Below are 27,288 nucleotides of genomic sequence, written 5' to 3' on the forward strand. Positions count from 1 at the left end.
TATTATCTTCCTATTTTCTAAACACGTTTTGACTTAGATTTTGACTATGACATTGGTCCATTTTCTACTTCGATTGAGCGACTCATCAGAGTAAACTGCACATTTAAACGCTCCCATCATCTATAATAAATGTATCTAGGAAACGTGCATTTGGGCAGATGTTCTTGATACATCCCCTGGAGTTCGGTTAGTGTGTTTCAGCTGCTTATGATTATGAACTGATCCATAATTTCAGAGTTACAGTTTTATAACACATAAAACAAAATGGTGATGCTACAACCAATCCGTTTTTTTCATGGCTAATATTAAAATACCAAAAAAGGAAGTGTTTTCAGCCTGGTGTTTATGATTTCACCGTGTTATTTATTTATTTATTTTCTGAGGTTTCCTTTGTTGAGACGCGGTGGAACAAAATGCCTGTGGCAGATCCTCGGGGCGCTGGAATCGTGTGTTTTTCTTTCCTTTTTATTTGTTTGAAAGTGCGAACACTTAGTGCCAGATATTGCGGCACAAGATCGACTTTGCAGCGCTGTCTTCATCGAGGGCGAGTTCACAATTATTCATAAAGAAAAAGAAAGTTCAACATTCCATGAAGGATTCCATTCTAATTCTGTTTCCCCCCTCTTTTTTTTAAAGATAGTAACACATTGTGAGTGGACAGGGAGCTGGAGCCCAACAGTAGACGTCGTGGTGTTTTTGTGCATGTCAGAGAATCCATTGTGCCACTCTTACATCATTTCCTGTGTGGTTCCGGTCAGGCTGACCTTTGCAAACAGTCAGAACAGTGACAGATTACGCAGTTGGAACTCACAGTTCCATGTGGGAACAGAACATTGAATATGTACATTTATGATAGTCCGCCTGTGAGAAACGGTCGCAATTTTCAGACTTTTTAAAAATCTGATTATCTTGCGTTGATTTTGACGGTACGTTGGGGGCTTTTAAGGCTTCAGCGCTCCCGTGCCACATACATCTGCATTTTTAGGGTTATTTCCGCTCTTTTTTCAGCATCCCAGCAAAAACATATTCTTCAGATTGTTTTATATTATCTTTTTCTGACTGGATAACCAACAACTCTACCTTATAATTGTACAGTTTACTGTTTGCATTGGCTTCACCATTCGTGTTAAAGTTTTTGCAGCTTTCCTTCATGTTGTCTACACTAAACCCATGCCCACGCTTTAACCTCCTTGTCTATGACGTATCCTCATCTTCAGTCGTCAGCAACTCCAGCTTTGTGCCGTGCAAATTTTCCTTTTGTTGGCCAGGCAACACAAACTGTATTCTGTCTGTTACTTGACTCTGTGGGAAAGCTGAATACAGTATGCTTTCCAACACAGCTGTAAAAATACTTTTGTGAAGCCACAACAGCGAGTCAAAACAGGAAGAGTTGTCCTGAGCCGTGAGGCCGACCGTGGGCGAGCGAAAGGCTGGGGGCTGCTCGCCAGATAAGACGCATAGATGTGATGTGGAAAGTAGTTTTTGAGGAAACATGCCTGACACCCCGTTGTTCTGCAGAGTATTAGTATTAAAAGAGTATTCCGACAGTCTGTGCATGCATCACCGGCTTAAACCGTCCTTCTGCAGTTTGTCAGGCGTAATAATCCGAATCAAATCATCAGACCAGGCAGCAGTTTGTAAAACACGTCCAAACATTTGACCCGCGTTTGTGTCCACGTTCGCGCTGCGTACGTCACGTCGTCGTGACCTCTTTCCCGTTCAGACAGTGCGACAGGTCCTGTTGATCGTCCTGGAAATGTCAGCGCTGCCAGAGCGTGTTGATGCTGCATCAGTGGGGGTTTCTGTCTCGGCAGGACAGAAAATGTCTGTATGATGAGATCTATGTTAATGAGCCTTCAGCTATCGATCATCGGCTGGCACATTCCGCGCAGACTTTTATGCACAGTGGTAGAGGAACAGTGGATGGAGAATGTTTGGATACAGCGCTTTGACAGATAGAGGGTTTATTGATGGACTGTTTGATCACCTGCCTGTCCAGACTGAGCCTCTGTCTGTTTTAAGCGTTCCTTCCCATCTGTGTGTGTGTGTGTAGGTGTAGGTGTGTGTAGGTGTGTGTGTGTGAGTGCATCAGGGAGGAATAGGTGTTTTTGATGCAATTCAGTTAAGCAGCCGACATTTCAGGTTTTAGCAAAGTAAAGAGTTTGGATAGTGATCATGCATGTTGCACCTGCTGTAGTTCAAGCTTAGTAACCATAGCAACAATGTATAATAAGGGGGTTTTGATGCGATCGGGCAAAAATAGGCTGTGACCACAACTGTTTGATATTATGGAGTATGACATAGAGTTTTAATGTAATGTCACCAGGAGAATAATGAGCCTACGGTGGCTTTATTATTTATTATTATTGTTTATACAAGTCTGAAAAGAGCAAAATTTCAGAATCATATTTGAAACTTAAACTCTGCACTTTTAGTGGTAAGCAGTCTACATAAAAAAACTCAACTCATTGGCAATTTAAAACAGTAGCTTTGTTGTCAAATGCAGTTGATGCATCAGTTGATCTACCTCAAATTGCAATAATTCAATTGTTGTTTGACGCTGATGTTGTTGTGACTAATCAGTTTAGATGTAGTGCATTATCCTAATACGAGCAACAGGTGGAGCATAATTTATAGAGCGGGACCTGATTCCGAGCGCCACGTCAATCAGACTCCTGTTTGACTGGCAACGCCGGAGCAAACAGCCACCATGACCCGAGAGAACCGATGACGCAAGAGTAGAAAAAACGCGAGAGTAGAAAAAATGCTGTGAATGTGGGGACTTATTATTCCATTTGTAAAAGTTTATGTTCTTAATTTGATCAAGTTTTCTTTTATTCCTCAAAAAAGTGTTGAAAAAAGTGTTGCGTAATAATTGTCCAATAACAGTGGGGGGCTTATCTTTGGGCTGAACTTATTTGCTGCCATATTGACATTGATTACCAATTAAAAACACAGCATCCCTTCACAATAGTGGCGTAATTAAATTCGTTTTGATTGCCACGAGCAAAAATATGAAAAAGAAAAGCTTCAGCAATACCTGCGGTGATGTGGTTTTATGTCTGCGGTGGTTCAGTAACGAGAGGTCGGCGAACCCGTTTGGCTAAATCTCGTCAGAATGGGATCGTTTAAGTCCAACACCTGTTTGAAATGCTGGAAGGTATCGGAGACGAAGACATGGTTATGAAAAGGATGAGGTGTGCTGTAACGTGACGGTGTCATCTTACGTTGCCGTGGCATGCTGTTGCCATGGTAACCTGCGTCATCTCCAACCAGCACAGCTCCCATACTGAATAATCATCACTACCACGGTCTTGAAGGTGGGGTGAATCACTGCCTCTGCACACACACACACACACACTGGAGCAAACAGGGACTCCGAAATGTGAGCCGGCCGTAGACGTTTAATCATAAATTCTGAATTACTGCTGAATATTCTGCTTTGTCGAACTGGTAAAAGTGAAACGACAGAAAACTCCTCTTTCTGCAGGCCTTATTTTTGATCAGTAATACAAAAAGCACCACAGAATGGACAGAGGGGACTGGTGTTTCTATATTTTCTGGGTCTACCTTATTTATATCAGTAAACCAAAGAGTTTTGGAATATTTTCGATCCACCTCCCCCACTAACGAAAGGCAGCAGCTAAGGGGAGAGGCCAGCCTTGTTTGGTTAGAAGCACCAGGCATCCCAGCTGTAGTCGAACTGAATTTCCTTTAGAAATGCTCCCCACTTGCACATCGTACCTTTGGTTTGTCACAAACCAAAGGTGAGTTGTGCTACTTCTATATAGTGAGCAACCTTTGGTGCTCATTAGCTCCTGCGTCGTTCGCTCTGATGCTAATGATCTGAACCCTGGAGTGTGGAGGGCGTGGTGATCCGTAAACATGTATTTAAAAAGTTGGCATTCATGCTGCAGGAGCTGGTAATTATTTATCCTGCCAAACGCTTTCTCAGTTAAACAGTTATGAAATGTCACGGGAGAGTCTCACTGTGAGTGAAAATAATGCAACACTTTTGTCTGGCGCGGCGTCCTTTCCTCGAAAACTGCCAGAGCGCTCACCTCCGCTCACGCTCCGTTCATGGTACGTGTGGTTGGCACAGGCTCCCGCATGGCATCCCGGGTGTGAGTGTGTCTGTGCATGCGTGTGTGTGTGTAAAGAGAAATGCATCGTCTGCATATGTGAAACAATGTTCAGTCCATTTTCTTGAAAAGGCGACTGATTCTGATTAAGACTGAAGGCTGAAGTCAGAATTCTGTTCTGTTTTGGATCAATGAGCTTAATGTTTGGGCTTCAGAGGAAGGTTAAGTCACTCCCACTGTGAGAAAACATTAATGTTTCTGTAACTGGTATAAAAGAAATAAGCACAGGTGCTCTGCTGTGGATCTGTAGAACATTTCATCTAATCTGAGCTTTTTCTGAAACGTCTAATGAATAAATTAATGAGGCTCTCGCATGCATACAGTAGTTCAGTCAGACAACTCTGGATGAGACTGAATCGACATGTAAGGAGTCACGCAGGCAGCATGGACGGGATTTCTCTTTCTGCTTAATTACAATCTGGAAATTGTTCAGCTAATTGGCAATTTCCTATCAAAGTCTGACCGCCATATTAACTGCTTTAAAAGAAGCGGTAAACCCAGAATGTGTCCCCTTTCATTCTTTACGTTCACAGATTGCTTGATTAGTCGTGTTGAAATAGTCACGTTTAAATGCAACCATCCAAAACAGGAAATGATGCGTTTCGGTGTATCTGCAAAGGGTAGGTTGTATGCACAGCTAAGTTGCTTTAAATTGAATAAATGTGGTTACAGAGAAGGTCTGCTGTGTTGTGAATAACATTAGTGTATTTTTACTTAAACTCTCTCCTAATATCTTTTGTCTTGACCCTGAATCTCACACCATTTAACCCATTTTAATATGGATTAATAATATGGAAAACCAATACAAGGATTTCAGGATACAGTTAATGTGAAATGAGAAGATGATGATGACAAACTGTCATTTAATTTCAATTTAAAATGAAAATGAAAGAAAAATCCTTGTGTTTGTTCTCCAAGTTCAACATAACACACTTTGCAAATTCTGACATTATCAGTAATTACGCCGTTTAGTATTATCATTGTTTATGTTATTATTATTTTTATTGATTTGTTTTATTGATTTTTGTTTGTTTTTATTTTATTTTACCATTGTCTGTTTCCCTTCAGGGTGTGCGTTGTTTCAGAACATCCCAGTGGAGGTGATCTCAAACTAACGGGGATCGGCCCACAGGAGGAGAATATTAAAAACAAACTCTAAACTGTAATGTTGACACATCCAACCAAGAACAATAAAGAGGTGTATAATATAACTCATAACATCTGTACAAATATAGGAGATGGGACGCAGGCGCCTGATCAGCCAATCAGGAAGAGCCATCAGAAGCCTCCCATTGGATGAATTATTCAGATCTGAACAACTGAAACAACCATTAACCCACATCTTCAACAAATGCACACTCCCAAACATGTGCACACACCCACGATCGCACACGAGCAGAAGTTTAGACTCTTTCAAGTTAGTAGAAATAGGTGGGATTGCGTTTTAATGTGAGGTTGGTTGGAATTGTGGACGAGAAAAAGAAAACTTTTTCTGGGGATATATTTTCAGGTTTTAGCTGTTGCGTTAAACTGAGTTGTAAAGTGATTGAAGGGACGGTGCAGAGGCGCCACAGCTCAAACTGCTATGTCTAAATCACCTGGAAGTCCATCTTCAGTCTTCAATTCCATCTTCTTCACCTGCTCAGATATAATAATAAAACAACTCCATGCAATATCGCTCCATCACATTCACTGGGGAAAAAAGGAGACACTGACACAAGATCAGAATTTAAGGATATCTGAATGGTTGCCTTTTGTGGTTACCCCCCCCCCCCCCCCCAAAAAAAAGAGCATTGTCAAACCGCCCTTGTGATCACACAAAATATAAACCGGTACCAACGTCTGCGAGCGGGTGGAGACGGGAGCAGAGATAAATGCTTAAATTCACAAATGCACTCATACATTAGTCATAACACACATGTGGAGTGCTTAAGTAAGGCTATAAAGTATGCATGTGCACCTTCACTGTAGGTGGACATTCTCCTCCACTCGCTCCACCATAAGTGCACATGTCACGTAAGTCTGTGTGGACACCCCTCCCTCTCTCTCTCAGATGGGATGTGTGAAATTATAAATTAGGTTGGTTTGACTGGAGTGAACAGTGTGTGTGTGTGTGCGTGTGTGTGTGTGTGTGTGTGTGTGTGTGTGTGTCCTGTGATGGACTGGTGAGCTGTCCTGGCTGGATTCCTGTCTCTCAGGCCGATTGCTGGGATACACTCCAGCCCAACCAGGATTTTTTGCTGGTTAACAGTAAATGGGTACTTAATTGAGTATAAGTAAACACTCGGGGGCCCAATGCCGTCATAAAATAAATCCATTAAAGCAGAATTATCTGTGTTTTCAGGGGGCTGGTGTTACAAAATGACATTACCTCGCTGTATATTGAAGTTGCCTCAGCGTTATTTGCATTTTAAAAAAGGGGCGTGGAGGGCGTTTACATCAAATTTACGTCTCAATTACCTTTAAATAAAGTTATCCATTCAAATGAACATAATATTTAAGCATCTTATGCACATTTCCAGATAAAGACATTGTTTGCTCATTCCTTCTGCTGGTGTGAGTTTTTCTTCCCCTCTTCATTTTAATAATTAGAAAATGGACAGAGAAATGGAGAATGTGATCGGGTTTCCTTTCTGTGGTCGGCTCCCACCTTTTGTTGGCTGGTCATCAAAAAAATGATGAAAATAACTTCTGGAAAAGTACATCACGTTCTTTAGAACAGACTTCACATAAAAGAAATTAATCTTACAAGCATTGCTGGATAAATGTGTGTCAAGGAAGAGCGAAGCTGTTCTTTACTAGAGACACAAATTTAACATTAGTCTTAAATGTAATAAAGCTTATTTTTGATACAAAAATTTGCTACAAATCTTTCGACGTGATTGTTGATGATTGCCGGAGGAAAATGAGTTTGGATGATGTTCATGTGACATAAACTGGGGAGACGGCTGTCAGAAATTCAGCTGTTTGATATGTTGGATGGAAACGTGGAGTCCTGGTGGCTGCCTCCACCTCACTGTAGACTTTATTCAGGGCTAATTAACCTTTTCATTATGAAAAAGGTGAACGTGGCCATGATTGTGCTCTCTGCCAGAAGGCAGGTAGACACTGAAGGAACTCCCCGGAACGTCAGACGGGTCGGGACTTCCTCCACCTCTGTTTAACAAATATGTCGACCATTTCAGCAGTAGGTCAGTGTGGGGCTTTACATTGTGAGGCAGTTATTTTGGTTTTAGTTTAGATAGATAGATGGATGGATGGATAGATGGATGGATGGATGGATGGATGGATGGATGGATGGATGGATGGATGGATGGATGGATGGATGGATGGATGGATGGATGGATGGATGGATGGATGGATGGATGTGCCATATGAGATATTCATACAGCTAATGTGAGATTTCCTAAGTAGAATCCATTGCAAAGCCATTTTAAGTAGATAATTTCTTAGAATATTATAAGCTAGAAAGGTTAAATGTTGTTAACACTGGAGGACGCTTCTGTTCTTTGTCTTTATATGTTTTGTTTTTTTAATTTTCTACTTTTTTTCATGTTTTTGTCTGGGATGCCTGTTTGGGAATTTCCATACCTCTGTTTTTCATGTGTTTCTACGAAGGGTTCCTTCAGCTCCACGGTCCTGATTGAGAAAGTCTGAACCTGTCTTTGATTTAAAACAATAAATTTAATACAGAGTAAAGAGGTTGATCTGGGAGGGGAGCAACAGCACATGTACAGTCTACGATCCTTAAAGGCACTTTAAAAAGCTGTTCTATAAAACGTTTTGATGAGAGTGACAGTGTTTATTTCCTTTTTTTAAATAAAAGGAATCATTTATTGTTGTCCCTTTTTTTTTCAAATACGTGTGTGTGTTTTTGTAAATTAATTTGTGTGTGTTTGTGCGTTCATTAATCTCATCAAACGGCCCAGTCAGACACAATAAACGGAAGGAAATACACTGTCTGAGGCTCAGCTTTGAAACTCATGCCACATCCAGGGCGTCATTACACCGCGTTTACCTTCCCGTCTGTTGGTCCCTGTCCTTGTCATTACTTGGCGGCTTAACGGAACAAATACACAAAAAGGGATTTATTCTGATTCTATTTATTTACCTATTTATTCATTCGTTTCTGGAGAGACAGCAGACACAAATCCTGATGACAGCAGTTTGTTAAAGAAAGATTAGTGTAGCACAATTGAAATTGACTTTGTGTAGCGTTTGCTCACTGGAGTTTCTGTCCCCGATGTCTTTATTTCTCGTCTTGCTGATCGCTTTGGACGGACTGTGGGAGTAGGAGGAACTGGTCATAAAGGAAGGTGAAAGTGATATTTAAAACAGGAGTAGGAGAAAGGGAAGGATGTGAGAAAAGAAGATGGCAAAAATGTGGAGGTATATGGTACGCATGGACGAGAAAGAAGATACCAGTCAGACAGACAGAAGGAAGGATCTATTTTTACCAGCGGATGGATCAGAGGAGCTGGGAATGTAATAGGGCTCTGCGTCAGGCCAAAGAGGCTTGAACATGCACAATCATATGGGCAAAAAGTGCAGACTGGAGGAAATCCTACCCTGTCACTGTATATGTCTTCAGTCAATATAATGCAAAATAACAGCTGATAAGATCATATGACTCAACATGAGCTTTTAAGGCAGCCAACTTCTAAACCCAGCAGTCTGATCAAAGATTAACGGTTGGATCGGAATTAGGTTTTTTTTCCTTTTCCATCAGCTAATTTGCAGGACCAGCTCTTTTCTACCCCCCCCCCCCCCCCCCGGACACTCTTCCTCCTGCGTATCCCTCCCTCTGTCCTTGCCCTGGATCGATAGATTACTTCCTGCGTTCAGCGGGTTGACAGGGCAGTTTAGAGATGGCGGGGTTCGTGTTACCATCCTTCTTTGTTTTTGCTCGTATTGTGATGGGCTCGAGGGGTCACTGGGACCTTTGGGGTCGACGGTGGCAGCACTCCCGTCTATCCCTTTAAAGATTACATAAGTCAGTGATGGGTCCTGTTTCCTCAAAATTCAGATCTGTGTGTGCAGCTAAAACCCGATTTGTCAGTGTGGCCTGGGAAATTTTGGAAACGTTTGACCTTGTTTGCAACATAGAGAAACAAACCACACCTTTATTCGCCCTTTTCTTCTTGGCTGCCGTGCTATGATTAAAAGCCATTAAAAAAACCATTAAAAAAAAAAAATCAAAGTATCGGATGGACTTTTCCCGCCATGCTTTGATCTCCGTGCCAGGTAATTTGGAAGCTGTTGCTTTGAGCATCGGCAGGCTGTGCGGCGCGCCTCGACTCTTCTGTTAACATCTCCGACGCCCTCTCAAACCTCACAGTCGCTCTCTAATGAGTCGTTTCACATTGTGGTAAAGATAATATCACCGCTGGAACGCTGCGCTCCTCACTGGGAAAAGTCATTCATCACCAGGAACACCGCGACACCTTCAGCTGCAGAGAAGCTGGATACGCCGCACATCCCAACGCTTAATCTTGCACTTTGACCCTTAAAGTAGCCTCATATCAAAAGCCCTCTGCTGCCTGCTAACAACCATTCTAGATGTTCTTCCCTGGGCAGAAGACAATAGGCTGCTTTAACAGAGTGACTGACAGGCCCTGATGTCCTGAAATCCCATAAAAGCCTCTTTACATCCGTCGCCCAGGGCGAGGTGCAGCAGTAAATGGCTTCGGCTTGTGTGAAGTGTGCTCAGAGTCTAAAAGAGATGGATGCAGTGACAGTCGTTGTTTTAACTGGGCACGAGACGGGAGGGAAGAGATGGGGAAGCTTCTTACCGTGCCTCCTGGCTGAGAGTCACTCCAGGAATTCGCTTCATGAATGTGTAATTTTATCCATTTTCCACTCATTTAAACAGTCAATCAGGAAGTTTTGAAGTGACCTCACACAAATTTCTTTTCCCCTTCCTGGGTTTGATGCTGCAGATGTCAAGAGTCGCACATTCAGCAACAATGAGAGGCAAGAGAGTTTGCTGATGTTTCACCTTTAGTGGAGCTCAAACTGGCCTTGTGCTACACACCCTCACAATGAACGACGTGTCACAACCTCAGGACAGATGGGTCTGAAACAGACCACGTCTGCCATCCAGTTTGGGTTCTGGGGGGATTTTGCTGCTTAGTGTAATTGTAAGCACTGTTTTTTTAACAGATGATGGACCCAGAGAAGCTGTTTTTAAGGAGACAATCACAGAGTTTCACGTAAAATCCAGATTTCCTGTAACAATTGTTTGATGTTGCCACACTGACAATATATTTGACTAGTTTCCACCTATATATAAAAGGATGACAGGTCCTGGGAAACTAGCAGAGCCATTTTTACTACTGGCTATCAAAGAACTAAGTAGACCCAAACACAAGACTTTGTATCCATAGCAACCAGTTGTCGATCTCGCGACAGCTGACACTATTAATGCCCGTCCTTCCACTATCTACCTTCACATTAAAAGCAGGCCTTCGTATTTTATTGGCCGGGAGACCGTTCTTTTCTCTCACTAGCCTGAGAGGTGCTCCAGCCACATTTTTCAAACATCAGTTCCACGTCAATTAACAGCATGAGGTCGCGACCTGACCCCACTTACACCTCTCGTCTATCTCTCATCCTCCCTCCTCCCTTCACCTCTCCATCTTTTCATCACCCTTTAACCAAGCCAATCCCCCTGGCCCCCACCACACACATACACACACACACACACACACACACACACACACACACACACACACACAGTTACTCCACAGCTTAACGGTATTTATAACGATCTGACCCCGGACCTCCCGGTGTTAATGATCTTAGTCTTTCCAAAACTGTGTTGCACATGGAACATGCCCACAGACACACACATCTTCACATTTTTATCTGTGTAGGGACTTTCTCAGAGAATATATTATCAAGCTCCTTATCCTAACCATCTTAACTAATCCCCTGACATGCTAAACCTATCACGGTACCACTTTGCTAGTAGAATCAGGATTTTGTTGCTTAGTATGTAGTGAATGTGAGTACTTACAAACAAACACACACACATGCACACATGCACAAACCAACAGAATGACAGACAATGACCTGCAGTCTTTCTTTTGTTGGGGTTAGAAAGAGCTCACCTAAAGTTTCTGCACTGAGTTGTAAAGAAGAGTCTGCTCCAGGATGTGGTTGCTGTATTGTATATGCATAACTTTGTAGGACCATCAGACCTACAGCCAGACTGGTGGCTGCATTCCAGCTTTTTCAATAGATAAAAATAGAGATAACTTTTAGAGAATCCAGAGTTAAAGTCTAGGATAAATGATTACCTCTGTTACTGAGACGCTCCCAGGTTTAAATCTTGGTATATTTAGGATCACAACCATCTACTCATTGTCCATATGACTTGAATATATCATCAGCACACAATAAAAAGAACACAATCCCAGTGCTTATTCCTGAGAAACAACCAAACATGTTAGAAGAATGTTTGATAGAATGTTAGATCTTTCCAACCATGCCGGCTGTACCTGAAGACGACAGCAGATTTGTTCCCCATCATTTGCGTCATTAGTCTGTGAGAACTAAGGGGAAAACAGCTGAGTTTTTGTTCATTGCCTTCAGCTGTGTTCTGGGTATGAGACTGCGGAGAGAATGTTCTCAGTGTGAGACACATTTTCATGATGATGTTTATTTTGGAACGGGGGCTTAGCAAATAATTACCAGCAGGGTTGGGATCGTGCGCTGCACCGAACTAACTTGCAACCCTGCGAGCTTCGCATCCAAACTCCGCTGAAACCAACCATTTTACACCTGCGTGTGACTCACGCCGTCCCACCTCGCCCTTGTTTGTGCGTTTAATGCTGCCATTGGGGTCAAGTTCAAACAGTTAGATATGTGTGGGACTGGATTTGAATCATTCTCTGTTTTAAAACCGTTTTGACAGTTACAGTGATGTGGCAATAGGTGATATGTGGCAATAGGTCCATTTTTTTGAGAGTTTAACTGAATTGAAGCCTGCTGTGAGGTCCATTGGCTCGCTAACAGCCGGTTTCCTTCTTGTTCCTCTTTTAGGACCATCTTCAGTGATCAGCAATGACGATGATTCGGCCTCTCCCCTTCACCACGTCTCTAACGGCAGCAACACTCCGTCCTCCTCAGAGATGGGCCCCGACGCGGTAATCATCGGCATGACCAAGATACCTGTCATTGAAAACCCCCAGTACTTCAGAAGCACAAACAGCCTCCTAAAAACCGACACTTGTAAGTACAAATATCAGCCAATATCAGAATTTGAAACAAAATCGGTAGAAAGTTTAGCCTTTTACGCAAGGGCGGCCGAAGATGGACTCGTGTGTAGGCTACTGAGTGATCAAATGTTACTCTCTATGGGTGACAAACTCTATTTATCTGACAAATGTGTGGCACCAATTTAACAAAGCGGCAGACAGTGGGAAGGAGAAACAGACCCTTGTTGAAGGGAAGTGAGTGGAGGAGAGAGAGAGAGAAACTGTCATATAAACAGACAGAGCATGCATAGTTATTGACCTGCTCCATCAACGTGGCATTATGATTATTGGCAAGTAATAAAAGCTTTTCCAGACTGCCTTGACTTGCTATAAATTATTTCATTGCCTGTGAGTGTGTGTGTGTGTGTGTTCCTGTGGTTGCTACGTAGTGAGGACCACAATGCAGTCTGTTAGGGTTAAGCCTTGGGTTTAAGATGTATCTTAGACTTGGGTTTAAGTTCAGGCTAGGCCTACAAATACCGCACCGCAAATACGTAGGTGCAAATGTGGTTCTTTCTCTTTCTTCAGGATGTAGGGTATCATGATGGATGATTGTGGCTCAACCTTTTTGGTTTAGCTCTATAACTAAAAGATTGTCCTGGGTTTATTGCCTCGAGACAAGCCTGAAAGCACCGGCAGTCAATACAGGTCAATAATACTCGGCATCATATGTGTATATGACTGTGTGTTCTGCCATTATTGCTGTTATGCTTCAGGCAGACGGCCTAAATAGTGAATGTCTACTCAATAATGTGCTTTTTCAGGGCCATAGATCAGCCTGTGATGGACCCAAGGGTGCATGTCAAGAGTTCATCTTAAAATGTTTTAGCTTTACTTAATCAGGCTTAACATTGTTCTGGAAAATAACTGCAGTTGAAGGCACCACTCACACCCATATAGACACAAACACACTCACCTTTGCCCTTGTATCTTTGTGAGGACTTTGTGAATGCACTGGCCTGACCCTTACCCTGACCTTAAAAGTAAGACTTAAACTGTAAAGTGATGTTGTGAAAGTGAGAAAAAAAACGTCCTCACCCGGCAGGTCGCATGACACACACATACTCACTACCATTTTCTGAAATTAAGGTCCAAATAGGGAGAAGACAATGTGTTTAGTCAGACAAATTTCCTATACAGAGAACAAATAATCTCTAAACTCTAGCAGATGAGAGGAAGACAGATGGAAGATGAGGCAGATGGCACACAGGAAATGATTTTATGCAACTCATTCGCTCCTTTGGTTGTTTATGTGATGCTGATTGGGGCCGATTATCAAAGGTGCCTCTGTGAGGAGAGTGCAGAAACACTGGATGACAGGCAAAAAGGACAAATGAAGAAATATGGATGCGCAGGCGGCTGATGGGAAATATTTTTCTTGTTGATGTGAAGCGACGTCACAAACATCTGAATGAAGACTAATGGGGCAGGAAAATGCCAAAGAGCGCGTCACTGGATTTTAACGTGGTAGATTAAAATGTAATAAGAGGTAAGAGAGGCGGTGATGCAGGATGAAGAGGGATGAACGACAGAATGCCGAATGACAAAACTGGGAATGTGAGGATCACCGGAAACAGGCACCAGCAGGAAGCACCAGCACCCAATGGCCAAATGACTGGTATTAAAGCAGTGATGATGACTTGCACCTACACACAGATGCACTTTAAATGATGCACCTTGAGTGGGGTGAGGGGGATAGGTGGGGTTGTAAGACAGCTGGAAAACTGGACGCATGAGAAATATAAAATATAAAAGTTTCCCAGCTCGCCCTTTTACAAAAGTTACGGATATTACGGGGAGATGGAAAATGTTTGATGATCTGTACGCTAAATGATGAAGAAGAACCCCAGTAGGAGGCCTGCAGCGAGGAAAAAAACACAACCCAATCTTCCTGCAAAAGGGGATAAAAAACAACAACACGAGGCCTGCAGACAAGTTCTTTGCAATTTGAGAGTATTAATTATGGATAAGTGCTGTGAGACGTTCGTAAGGGTGAGTGCTGATTACACATCTGCAGTAGGAAATGGTGTGGTGAGGTTATAATCAGGTTAAATGCCGGGTGCTCGTATTTGTGGGGGGGCGTTGTTGGTTTTATGGTGCACGGCTGCATGAGGAGAAGTGGGTGCACTGGGATTCGTGAGCCACTACAGCTGGCCACTAATTGAAGAAAATAAAGCCACGACGATTCAGCCACAGTTTCCGATACTCTCCTCCAACCCGGAGAGTTCCAGATTTAGGATGTAAATGATTTAGAGAGCAGATGATTTATGCCTCAGTTAAACATTCTTTGATGCTTTTTAATTGTTGCATTTAACCCTCAGTTTAAGACATAATAGATTGATATGGTGCCGTATTTTAATACAATATATCGGGTGCTGTGATTCACGTAGATGTGCTTTGATCTGAAAAAACCCACTAAATATTGTTTGAGGTTAATTAAACTCCCTCAGGAAAACTGCTTTGGGTGCTACGGGGTCAATACTGTAGGCTAATCTGACCCATTCGGCAGGAAAAAAGGAAGCTGAATAGAAGTTTTAAAATGATGCTTAGCCGTCCGCATTTCCAGAGAGCCATTTTGATCAAAGCAGCCAACCCTCTCATAGGACACGTCTCTATTATTCTGAAGTCTGACGCACAGAGGAGCTTCCTCGGATCATCACACTTCATGGGAGTGCAGGCAGGGTGAGAGTTGGTCAGTTTTTAATCCTGTTGCCACGTTACTCCAGCTGTTTTTGTGGCAGCAGCCGCTGCCTGCTGTCAGGAGCTGTTTCCTCATGGAGTCCCGGAGCAGGGGGAGATGCGCCTGTCCAGTTTGAATTATAATGCATGGTTTTCTGGTCTCCCTTTTTTTCAATACTCAAGAGAGTAAATCCAAATTTCGTTGGTCTTCAAATCCTAGTCTTACAGCAGAGAGGATTTCTCTCCTCGAGTATTTACAATATTGGGTTAGGCTGGACCTCGGTAGCTCAGACCGTAGATCGATGGAGCTTCTGAGAGTCTAGCTTGGCTTTAATTTGATATTCTGAGTGGACAGCTTTTCTTCAAATGCACCTCTTAATCACATCACGGATCCCCCCTCCCTCCCACACACACACACACACACACACACACACACACACACACACACACACAAAGGGACTGTGTCTCTTCGCAGACATTTGCACCATTTTACAAAGTGTCTGTGTTCCGCTGAAAAAAACAAAACATATAAAACCCCTTATTGAAGTTTTAACGAGTCTCCTTTACTTGTAATTATAACAGGAAGTTACACCTGACAAATATAATGCTGGTTTCTAGAGTAAAGGGTCTCCTCGTCTCTCTGTGTCAACAGTCGTCCAGCACATAAAGAGACACAACATCGTGCTGAAGAGAGAGCTGGGAGAAGGAGCCTTCGGAAAAGTCTTCCTGGCTGAGTGTTACAACCTCTCACCTGACCAGGAGAAGATACTGGTGGCTGTCAAGGTAACCTAAGTGACACAATCTTCTTTTTTTGTGCACCTATTTGGTTTCCATTTTCAACAGTGTGATCAGTTTGCACTCATGCACGTGACTCAAACCAAAGTACACCTTCAGGCCATCACAAACCGCCTTTACTGGAGCAAATCCTGTTTACTCCTCCCGTTCGGTACTTCTATAGTTAGTTCGTGTTTCCTGCCATCCATCCATCTCCCCATCAAGGAGTCTCTGCTGTTCTGGTGAAACTGGATCTGATTGGTGAAGAGCTTTTCATTAATAATACAGGACCCACAAGAGACCCCCCCATCCCAATATCATCCATCCCTCTGTATCTCCTTCCTCACCCAATCTCACCTGCTGCCCCCCCCCTCCCCCCACCACCCATTTCCTCTGCAGTCCATCATCATCATACCCTCCTTGTCTTTAATCCCCCCATTCTTTTTTTTCTTGTACCTCCCCTTTCCTGGATCCTCTGACTCCTGCCAGCTTAGGCTTGGAGCCCTCTGAGCAGAAAGTGTGTCTGAAGGAGCCACCATAAGGGAGAGAAGACTTGAGGCGTGTTGCTGACTGCACCAGTCGTCCAACAATAAATAACGCAGGCCCGATGTTCATTAGGTTTGAAGTGTAGGTGTGGTTGGTAAATAGGCTTGATGTAGAACAAACCCTGAGTTATTGCAGTCAGATTGAGGATTTAAACCTCTAGATTTATTTTTTTCCAATTAACTAATGTCCCACATGCTTATGGTGCGGTCTCGCTGCTCTTCTCCCATCGGCCGGCGTGACTCCACGGTTTCTCCCTGCCTGTCGTTTTCTTGAAATGAAAAAGAGAAACATTTCATGGAAGCCGCAGGAAAAGGGCTTTTTCTCAAATTGACTGTCTTTATTTAAAGGGTAGCTCACTCAAACCACTGAATAATGTCTGGCAGCGTCCCGCTCATGTGGAATAGTGAAGCCTGGTGGGATCTTAAATCCTGCCACGGACAAACTGACTGCTTCATCAGCAAAAATCTTACTTCGCTGATGGCGTGCGGTGGAGAGCTTTTCTCTGCGATCACGTTGCGTTTTCAGACATTTGCTGCTCGAGTTCAGTATGAAAACATGTGAGGCCGATATCTTTATGATGCTGGATAACCCTTACTGTGTGTAGGCTAACTCATGCATGCATTAAGAATGTATAGGAATGAAACCGACGTTTATTGAACATTTTTAATGGAGACGGAAGTGCACGCTCACGGTTACAGACGCTCAATATCAATAATATATCAACATATTTCTGACATTGATTCCCATTCCCACTACGACTCTGACTCAGTCATGCGTGTTACTTTACTCTAGCATGTACTCCCGTGTAAAAGCACATTACAGTAGCCAACACTCGCTAATAGAGCTAATAATGGTATCGGCTTTGGAGCCTGCTATTAGTCAGCCACTCAGCTGTGTTGCAAAGGCGAGTTTTACTGTTAATGTATACACCGAGGCGTCATCGATCACTGACGCCGGCATACAGAAAAACATGCAAAACGCGAGCTGCTACGTCTCTGAGCTAGAGATTGTTGACTGGATTTTGTGTGTAGAAAGGGTGCACGTGCCGGCAGCTTACAGGGCCACATTATTGCTTTTAGCTCTGGAATTAATGCAGCATCCAGAGAGAAGCATAATGTTTATTGCTCGCAGGAAAGATCTTAGGTCTTTAGTTTGAATACTTGAATCCAGCGGTTGTCGGTACGCGGCGCTGCTCGTTCGGCTGATTGGGCACATTGTGATGCAGCGTCTGTAGTGGGAAGGCATGCTGTCATATTTACATCCCATATTTACACGCTGAATGTGTAAATGACTGTAAGCACTTGTGTTACCATAGACCGTCATCAATCAAACATCGGAAGTGAACCGTGATAATTCTATACACAAGTGGCGAGTAAGCATGGGTCTGCCACGGTTAGGAAGGTTTAGAAGTTGTAAATGGCTTCTTTCGTCATTAATACATCGTGTAGTAACTTTTTACACTTAAGTAATGGAGAAGTGTTGCTGTTATTTCTCTTCCTTGAATGAATCATTCAATTTGTGTTTAAGAGAGTTTTACTCACATTATCTGCCTGAGGTTTCCAATGTTGAGCATTGCAGAACTTATCATTTTCCTCTCATCTGAGGAAGCCTAAAGACTGTAAAAAGTGTGACCGTAACGTGTTATTGTGGGTGTCCTGTGTAACTTTTGTTGGCTTTTCTGGTCAGAGAAGAGCTGACAAAGATTTCTCACATGTCTGATATCATATTTCTGAACTGAGATGTGGTTTCCATACTGTAATAATCTACCGTAGTATTACTTTACATCCAGTAATGCGCACGACTGGGCCTGTTTGTTTCAGGACGCATGAGTTACAGAATGCGTGTGGGGGGTTCACACTGTGCATCCTTTCTGCCGTTCTCTCAGCATTGTAGCCAAAAGGTTGCAGGTCATTTCCTTCTTCCCTGAAAACCTTTGTTTGTAATAAGAGCTTCTGTCTGCTGGCACATCGACAGGCCGAGGAAACAGGCTCAAGGTGGAAAGCGAACATATATCTGTGTCATATACCATAGGAAGGTAATCAATTATTCATGAGGAACAAGAGGAGTTTTCTACACTTTTTTCCTGTGATGTGGAATTAATATAGATGCTGGGTCAGTTTCCTGTCCTGCAGGTCTCTCGGATGTTTTCTGGCATTGCTTTTTTTCCTTGTGGCAGATGCTTCATTTATACACTGTCCCTTATTAACAGATATGAGTGTAAGATTACCAAAACAAACCATGGGACATAAAAACCTTTAAACAATGTTATACTGTGTAGAAAAATGTCTACATTTCCTTGATCAGGGGTAGATTGTTGTCAGCCGATGATGATGATGTGTGTGTCTGTGTTTGGGCAGACGCTGAAGGAGGCCAGTGAAAATGCCAGGAAGGATTTCCAGCGCGAAGCTGAGCTGCTGACCAACCTTCAGCATGAACACATTGTTACTTTCTACGGGGTGTGCGTGGAGAGTGACCCTCTCATCATGGTGTTTGAGTACATGAAACACGGCGACCTCAACAAGTTCCTCAGGCATGGCCCTCTCTTACATTTGCAATGTCATGAAAAAGGGTTAAAAACACCCTAATTTGAAAACAAAACCTTGTTTGTTCTTTATTAATTGTTCGTGTGTATTAAACAGATGACAAATTACAATTAGCAATCATCCAATTTCCCGCCTGCTCCTTCACAGGGCTCATGGTCCTGACGCGGTTCTGATGACCGAGGGCCAGACCACCAGACCTGTGGAGCTGACCCAGAGTCAGATGCTGCACATTGCCCAGCAGATAGCGTCCGGCATGGTCTACCTGGCATCGCAGCACTTCGTGCACCGTGACCTCGCCACCAGGTCGGTCACTTCCTTCCATAGTGTTTCCTGTGGTTGAGATTCTGTAACATGTCCATCGGTCCCAGGAGACTTTTGGAACGTTTGACACTCACCCATGTAATGAAAGGCTTTTATCCTGGCACATATGAAAGTATCTCTAATACCATCCACTTCTAAGACCTGTTACTGCACCAACAGGAACTGTTTGGTGGGCGAGAACCTGCTGGTAAAGATCGGAGACTTTGGTATGTCCAGAGACGTTTACAGCACTGACTACTACAGGGTAGGTGTACGTGTCCATATCTTTTCTGCTCTTTTTCATCCACCCTTGCATGAGCATGAAGTTCCCCAATATCAGCTCAGGGGTAGATTAGCTAAATTCAGTGTGTTCATGTGCTAGCATCATAAAATGTTTATGCTTCTGCGACCAGTGCATACAATATACAGTAAATAGAACAGTTGTATTCAACCTGTATTTAGTGAACCTCAGACCAGTAATCCATATCAAACACAGTGTTGTTTATGCTTTCGCTCCCTTCTGAACAGCGAGCATCCATTTTCCAAATGGACCTGTTCAAATCAACAGTTACATTTGGCTGATTGAGTGATGAATTGTTTAAGATTTTACAATGATTAACAATAGCAGGCATATTGTACAAGGAAGGGCAGATGGATGATTTTTAAGGCCCCCAAATAGAGTCTACACTGATTTAGTTAAGACGTTAATGCATTCCCAAGTATGAAATCTCCCTCATTTTGTTGTTGCTGCAGTGCAACAAATGCTGACTTGAATTAACTCAATTAAAACACCCTATTGTCCCGTTTCATCTATTTTCATGAAATGATTTCAACAATGCAATTTATCCTTGATGGAGAAGGTGTTTATCTTGTCAAAACACTATTGTCAGGTCAAAGGTGATGACCGGCGAATATAAATGGGAAAAAAAAGAGGAAAACAAGTATGTGAGTGCTTCCCTTGATTCGGTCTTTCCTTGTACTATATCTGTGTGACGACACTTGGCAACATCCACCCTCCTCCTCCTCCCTTTCACCCTTCCCCAATAAAGCTAAACACTGAGGCTGTTGTCATGGCAACAGGCAGAGGTAGCGGCGACGGTCCCTGTATCCAGCGTTTCATGGGAAGAAAAGTAATCACAGAACTTCTGCTTAGTATGCTGAGAGCATAGAAGAGAGTAAGAGAGAGTGGCAGAGCAGAAGAAGAGCGAAAAGTGAAAGCACCACAGTGTCAATGAGGTGAAAGCAAAAAAAAGATGTAAAAAGAGAGTGAGAAGAAGGCAGGATGCCAGGGCTGGAGAAACTGATACGATTGCTGTAAATATAAAAAAAGAAACATGTATATACTGCGCTGGTGGGAGAGCAGAAGGCTACAAACACACCAGCCGGTGTGGTCGATACAAAACACAGACAACAGAGGAAGGAGGAGAGCAAGAAGGGATGGAAAGGTGGCAGGGACTGTAATCAGCACAGTGGAAAAGATATACAGCATGGAGAGAGATTAGACAGGGATCCAGCCATGTTTGAGTATTCCAGAGAGAGTCCGGTGCGGGTGTGTGTGTGGGTAGATGTGTGTGTGTGAGAGACTGCTGGGCGAGACTCAGTCATGCTTTTGCGTCAGACAGAAGCAAAGATGAGTCATAGAGGAATCAGCTCACCCCCACAGTGTGAGTGTGTGTGTGTGTGTGTGTGTGTGTGTGTGTGTGTATGTGTGGGGGGACTCTGGTGACGTCATTGGAGCTGCTGTTACACAATGAGGCTGACAGAGACAGAAGTGCTTCTGCAACATTTAAGGCTAAAGTGTGTGTGTGTGTGTGTGTGTGTTCTTGTATTTGATACATATTGAGTACACACAGAGGCCAATTAAGTTAGAGCCCCTGGATAAAAAGTGGGTGTGGTTAGCAACATAAGCCCCTCCCACACCCCCATCCCAAAATGCTTTCTTTTTCAGCTGGTCTAGTTTCCATGGCTACGGCGGCTTCTCTGGGAGGCTGCTTTATTTTCGCTCCTTTTATGATGATTTCTTGAGACACTTTCTACAGACCGCTTTCCTGAGCATCCTGGTCTGTAGCTGCAAGAATGCACTTTTGTGGAGTCGGGGAGGAACACCGGAGTGAGGGAGAGGGCAGCGGGGAAAGGGAGAAAGAACTGATGAGGAAACCTGGAATGCCCCCACAGCGATGGGCTCTGTTTTCTTTTCCACAGCTGGTTAACACATACCGGGAAATCACAGCAGCTCAAGAGTGAAATAATCAAATATTAATAAACAACCCAAGGAAAAGCAGCCCGGATGAAGAACATCTTGTATTCAATGCTAGTGCGAGGTTGACTACTTCTAAAGTCCTTTTTTTTTTAGCTATGGTTTAAATGTTCGATTTTCCAACTCTGTGCTTTATTGTCGAGTACTGCTGAACTGCTCGTAAAACACAGGATTTTGCTGAGAAATGCAAACAAAGTCCGGCAGCGAGACACCTTCAGGGTGAAACCAGGAGACCCTCGGTAACAGAAGAGATGCAGAGACAGAGCAGATATTCCTCCCTGGGCCTACGCCGTCTCCGTGACCGTGCACACTTTATTACATCGTTAAATAACCCGCTGACTAACAAAGAAAGGAGGGGAGTGTGCGAAGCAAACCATTAATAACGGGAATAAACCTGAGAGAGGACTGTCAGGCTGGAGCAGACGAGCAGAGGTCATCTGGTAGATTCATGTGTGGAGGAGAGGAAGTGCGACATAACGGAGAACAGCGTCATTGCAGCCGTTTTCTTTTCCCCTTAAACTTGATAAATTAAGCGCGTTCAGAGCTCCCATTTGCTGTTAGAGATGTGAAAACACAGTCCCTGGAGTCACATTCCTCTTCTTCTTTCTGCTGGGTGCTGGACCGACAACTACATCTTATTAATAACCATTTAAATGTGTGTGTGAGTGATGAACGGCAAATGAAAACAACAATCAAACAGGCTCCCCGGGCTCATTTGGGCTTGATGAAATGACCAAGACGCTGTTTGCACGTGCCTGCGATTTCCTGTCTGCCGCTGCAAATTAAGGTCTTATTGAATAAAATTGTGTTGAATTAAACCTCACAGCAGATGTGCACGTTGAGCAGTTAGTCTCATTCTGACATTAAATTAAGAGGCTAACACTCACACAAATATGCTGGAGGTGCAACTGATTTTATTTGGGTGGGGGTGGGGGGGGGGGGGGGGTAGCAAAATTTCTTGTGAAACAGATTAATCTGTAGAAGTTATGTTAGATGTCCATTTATTGTGAAATGTAATTGTCCAACCAGCATAAATCATTTTCAGTGGAACTTTGAATGTATATATGAATATATGTGTGTATTAGAGTTACAATCTATTATGAGATTTAACAGTGCGTAGTGTAATACTAAGACCACGCTAAATTAATTTCTTTATGTGTTTGGGTGGTGTTCATAGGTCGGAGGTCACACGATGCTGCCCATTCGTTGGATGCCCCCTGAAAGCATCATGTACAGAAAGTTCACCACAGAGAGTGACGTTTGGAGTCTGGGAGTTGTTCTCTGGGAGATCTTCACCTATGGAAAACAGCCGTGGTACCAGCTCTCCAACAATGAGGTAAACTTCACGATTTCTTTTTTTTTACCAGTAGAATCCAATCAGCGTCATGCATCACACATTTGTAATTAGAGGATGTTTTAAGGTAAAGAATGTGAAAAAAAAAGTGTCAGTGACACTCTTCGGCACCATTTATGGACTTTTTGGACACTTGGATTACAATCAAAGGTTTGAAACTCTGTCAGAAAGTTCAGTCAGGACCACAGTGCCTAATCAGGGAATTTACAGGCTGTCATTAAGAAACTGGACTCTTGTCAATTGGATTTCAGACTAAGGAAAAGCAGCACAGCACATATTTTTAACCGCAGTTCAAGTCCCAGTTCGTTCCAAGTATAAATGGAACAGACTCACTTCAATATTTACCTTTTATAGTAACCATGACTGTGATTTACAAGCTTGATCTGCTCTAAATACATATGACACACTTTTTAGTGTATAGAGATAGAGTGTATGTATATTAATGCGGATGTAATGTCCAACAAGAATGGGCCATTCCACCTTTTTGTAACTGGTTCAAGCATCCTCCCGACCTTCACTGTGTCCTTAAATGAGCGATTGAACCCTAAAGCTGGTGCACTGGTGAATCGGTCTCTCACTCCTGATGAGTATGCCGCGTCCTGTGACGGGGCCTCTTTGTCAGTGTGTGGATATGACTGTAAATGGGAGAACTTGTAATGTAGAGTGCTTTAAGTGGGCAAAATGGCCAGAAAGGCCTCATATAAATACACTCCATTTACTATTTAGTCCATTCGAGAAGCCCGCACATTAACCTCTGCCTCATTTCTGGGACATCGGCTATTATGCGACCGGCGTGTGAGCTGGTAAATGCAGCGCTGCTACATGACAAATGCATCATTCAACCAGCATTTGTGTCTTCCTGTCCTGATTGAACATTGGTTCCAACATTCTAAAATGTATTAGACAAATATGTATGATGAGACTCGGTTAAATAAATGACAAATCAATGGTTCTTCAAACTAGTTAATATAACACAACCCTCTGGGTCTTGACCTGTATTCCGGAACGGAAACCTACTCTTGAGGCTTTCAACCTTCACCTTAACCTCAGCGTACATACAGTGACCTCGACTCTGGTTACAGCTTTGAAAGATGCACCCCCACCCCCTCCTGCATTGCTGTGGTTGGATCCAAAGTGAATCTTTATCCCTCGCTATTTCCCCCTCCTTTCTTATGTTCATCTATTAAATCTGCTCAGTCACTGTTCGCGCACCTTCTGACCAACATCTGACACTAGGATTGGAAGTCATTTAAATGATTAAATCCGTAAATATAAAACCATTTCTTTTATTTCTTTTTATAAATATTTCCATTATTTACTAATTGGCAAATCGCTGTCAAAGACTAAAATATAAATGAGTGTTTAGAGTGTGTGGCTCAGTATATAAAGCAATAGAAAGGGGGCAAAGAGCTGATGACAACAGTATTGTCTCTGAATCATAAAAGCACTAATAAATCTCAACGTGCATATCATTAAATGCCTTTAAATGGAGCGTGCATATATTTACACACAGAGCAGGAAAATGAGATCTGAACACACAAGTGATTACACGCTTAGAAAAGGTGAAAACATCTCCAGTGTCGTCACGTTGTGCAAATATATTCACATTTGATTTAATGTTGCGTTAAGCGACCTAATATCTTTTCTACCGCCCCCTGCAGGTGATCGAGTGTATAACCCAAGGCAGAGTGCTGCAGCGCCCCAGGACCTGCCCCAAAGAGGTGTACGACCTGATGCTGGGCTGCTGGCAGAGAGAGCCGCACATGAGACTCAACATCAAAGAGATCCACGGTCTGCTGCTCAATCTGGCCAAGGCCTCACCTGTATACCTGGATATATTGGGCTGAACCCAGTAGGAGGCTGGAACGCGGCTCAATGTGTGTGTGTGTGTGTGTGTGTGTATGTGTGTGTGTGTGTGTGTGTGGGGTGCACATGGTGACAAAAAGGTACCGCAGAAGCTACTTTCAAACTCTAAAAGGCAATCAAAAAAAATCCCCAATCGCCTCATTCCCCTCCATCTTGCCAATTTCCTCTCTTTTGTGTATCCCTCCCCTCTCCTTCCTTCCTCCCTCGCTGGAGACGCATTTACCCAGAGTAATTTAACTTTGGAGGGTTTCTTTTCAAAATGGCATAAGCCAAGCAGAGCCGGACTGATCGAACCCGATTAACGAGACTTTTAATTCAGTGACTCTTCTCCTCGCTGCAGCCCGGACAGCAGGACTCGTGCAAGCGTACGGAACTGTTGATCCGAAGCAGCTTTTGTCAACCCGCCGCATGTAAATACGAGACTGTACGATAGTGAGACATTTTTGAGGAAGACACTGTGTTACCCGCTCTGGCCTTGTCTGTCCCTGGTCCGTCTCTCCAAACAGGATCCTGCGGAGGAGACTGTACGTAACACCCTGGTACGCAAAAAAGTTTTTAAAAAAAGCAGAGTGGAAGAGAATTAGGGGGAAACAGTGGACAGTCTGGGTATCAGATGGTAGTTTTGCTGATGTAAAAGAGCAACAACCCAGTGCCTGCTGAAGCTGAACTGATATATACATAAAAAAAAAAAAACTTCAGGAAGCCTGAGGTATATCGTAACTGCGAATGCTGAATACAATAAATGTATTTAAAAAAAAACAACTTACAACTGACCTATCAGGCACTGATCTACAAAATCTCCTCACGCAAGAGGACGTATGATTATGAGAATATGCACTCATCCTTTTTCGTCTCGTGCACGTGTTGCTCAGGCCCGGACGCAGCGGCACACATCACACGGTAACGCGATGACCGCTCCGAGCCACAGACGCTTCGCCCGCCATGCGGAGCGCTCGTGTCGGAGGTCAATTGATCCGCTTGTCCGCAGCTGCCCGACACCGGCCGGGTGTTGGCGAGGAGGGAGCGCGATGGCCGCCCGCGGGAGGCTGGGTTTGGGTGGTCAGATGTGCGGGCGCTGGTGCTGCAGAAGGTGTGGTTCGTTTGGTAAACCCATATTAAATCACCAAGGCTCTCAGCACTCAGACATCCTTGAAAACCACATCTGTGCTCGACACACACGCTGTGTACCTTATCCTGTCAGCCCGTCATCTCCACACACACACTACAAAAGACACTCAAAACGGGCTGAGAAGGAAATTGAATTGTGCATGTTTTATTATTTGAGCGGTGCAGTGCTTTAGCCAGGCCCCGGCCACTGTAATGGTGTAATGTATATTTCATTACGGCCTAATGGGCTCCATTAGCGCAGTCTCCTCGCAGACATTCAAGACTTATTGTTTTAGGGCTAAGGCAGGGAAAAAAGATGGAGGAAGAGGAGAGAAGGAGGACAAGGAAGCAGGGAGAGGAAGGACCTGGGATGAGAAGCGGCAGAGGTTAGAATAAAAGGGAAAGTAATAATGCATGGGAGGAAATAGAGAGCTCGGGACCCAGGCGGTGGAGAAGCGAAGGTGAGGGCAGTCGTTGGCGACGGAGGAGATAGTGGAGCGAGGAACGGAGAAGGGAAGGAGGGAGAGAAACTGTGAATGTCCTCGGGGAGAATGTGAAAGTGGGCATCCATCATTGCTGTGGCCCGGAGCTGTTCTGCCAGCAACAACTTCACATTCCCATCACATTCGTACGGCCGGGCCTCAAATGTGCACGCAGACACTCCTTACCGGCAATCCAGCAACAGCTCGCACTGAAAATAAACTCAATCATGTACCAGGCTCCCCTTTATTGAGAACCACTTCACTCAGACTACCGCTCACACGTCTGGCCAAACACACTGTCTGTATATACAACCGCTGATGTCCGTACATGGAAATACATCCAAGGGAGTGATTTACTCCTCAGACATGTCAAAAAGAAAAGAGTCATTATTCACTGCAGGCCGTTAAAACTGGGCATCAAACCGCAGCACTTGATGGAATCGATGTTTGTGATTTTTGACACGGTTGATTTGATTGATTTATTGTATTATTTATAATTTAATAAGCATTTTGTACATTTTCTTTCTATATCCAAGGGTTGCCTTTTGCAACAGCCTACTGACTGGATTTGATCACCGGCCTAATTGATTACGTTGAAGCAAAAATGTAGATAGTGTCGGGTGTTTCTGTATTTTTATGTCAGGTCCCCTCTTGACGGCCTACCAAGCCTGCACCTGTATGTGCAGCGTGCTGTACAACAGGCGCGTGCCCTTACCTGCATTTGTATATCGAACTTGGGGTATTTGCCGCCTGTCCTGATGGGTTGGAGACTGCACAGATGCTGTAGCTGTAGGCTAACACAATCCTCAGAATCCAGAGCGCGTCTCGCCACACAATAACTCTATTAAAAGGCAATTAAGGGCCGTAGCGCTTAAAAACACCACTGATGTCAACAGAAACCATTGTTGGAGGGTCCCATCTGACCGCACTGGGGGCGTGGCACCCAACCGACCCGTGTGTAGCGAGGATTCCTGAAC

The 27,288-nt window shown here is 43.6% G+C and overlaps 1 protein-coding gene across 2 annotated transcripts in view; it reads left to right on the forward strand.

Annotated features, from left to right (window-relative positions):
- The window catches only part of ntrk2a (neurotrophic tyrosine kinase, receptor, type 2a), a 40,796-nt gene extending 15,312 nt beyond the window's left edge, over positions 1-25,484 (forward strand). The window contains exons 14-20 of one of the 2 annotated variants that reach the window (XM_029829710.1): positions 12,189-12,377; positions 15,735-15,865; positions 18,760-18,932; positions 19,093-19,248; positions 19,426-19,516; positions 22,680-22,838; positions 24,518-25,484. In XM_029829710.1, the coding sequence (XP_029685570.1) occupies positions 12,189-12,377; positions 15,735-15,865; positions 18,760-18,932; positions 19,093-19,248; positions 19,426-19,516; positions 22,680-22,838; positions 24,518-24,703 (1,085 nt within the window). In that variant the 3' untranslated portion in view covers positions 24,704-25,484. The remainder of the gene's footprint in view (positions 1-12,188; positions 12,378-15,734; positions 15,866-18,759; positions 18,933-19,092; positions 19,249-19,425; positions 19,517-22,679; positions 22,839-24,517) is intronic. The other variant, XM_011615563.2, reaches the window with a different exon arrangement.
- The last annotated feature ends 1,804 nt before the right edge of the window (positions 25,485-27,288 follow it).

This window comes from Takifugu rubripes, chromosome 21 (genome assembly GCF_901000725.2).
Source record: "Takifugu rubripes chromosome 21, fTakRub1.2, whole genome shotgun sequence".
Classification (NCBI taxonomy): Eukaryota; Metazoa; Chordata; class Actinopteri; order Tetraodontiformes; family Tetraodontidae; genus Takifugu; species Takifugu rubripes.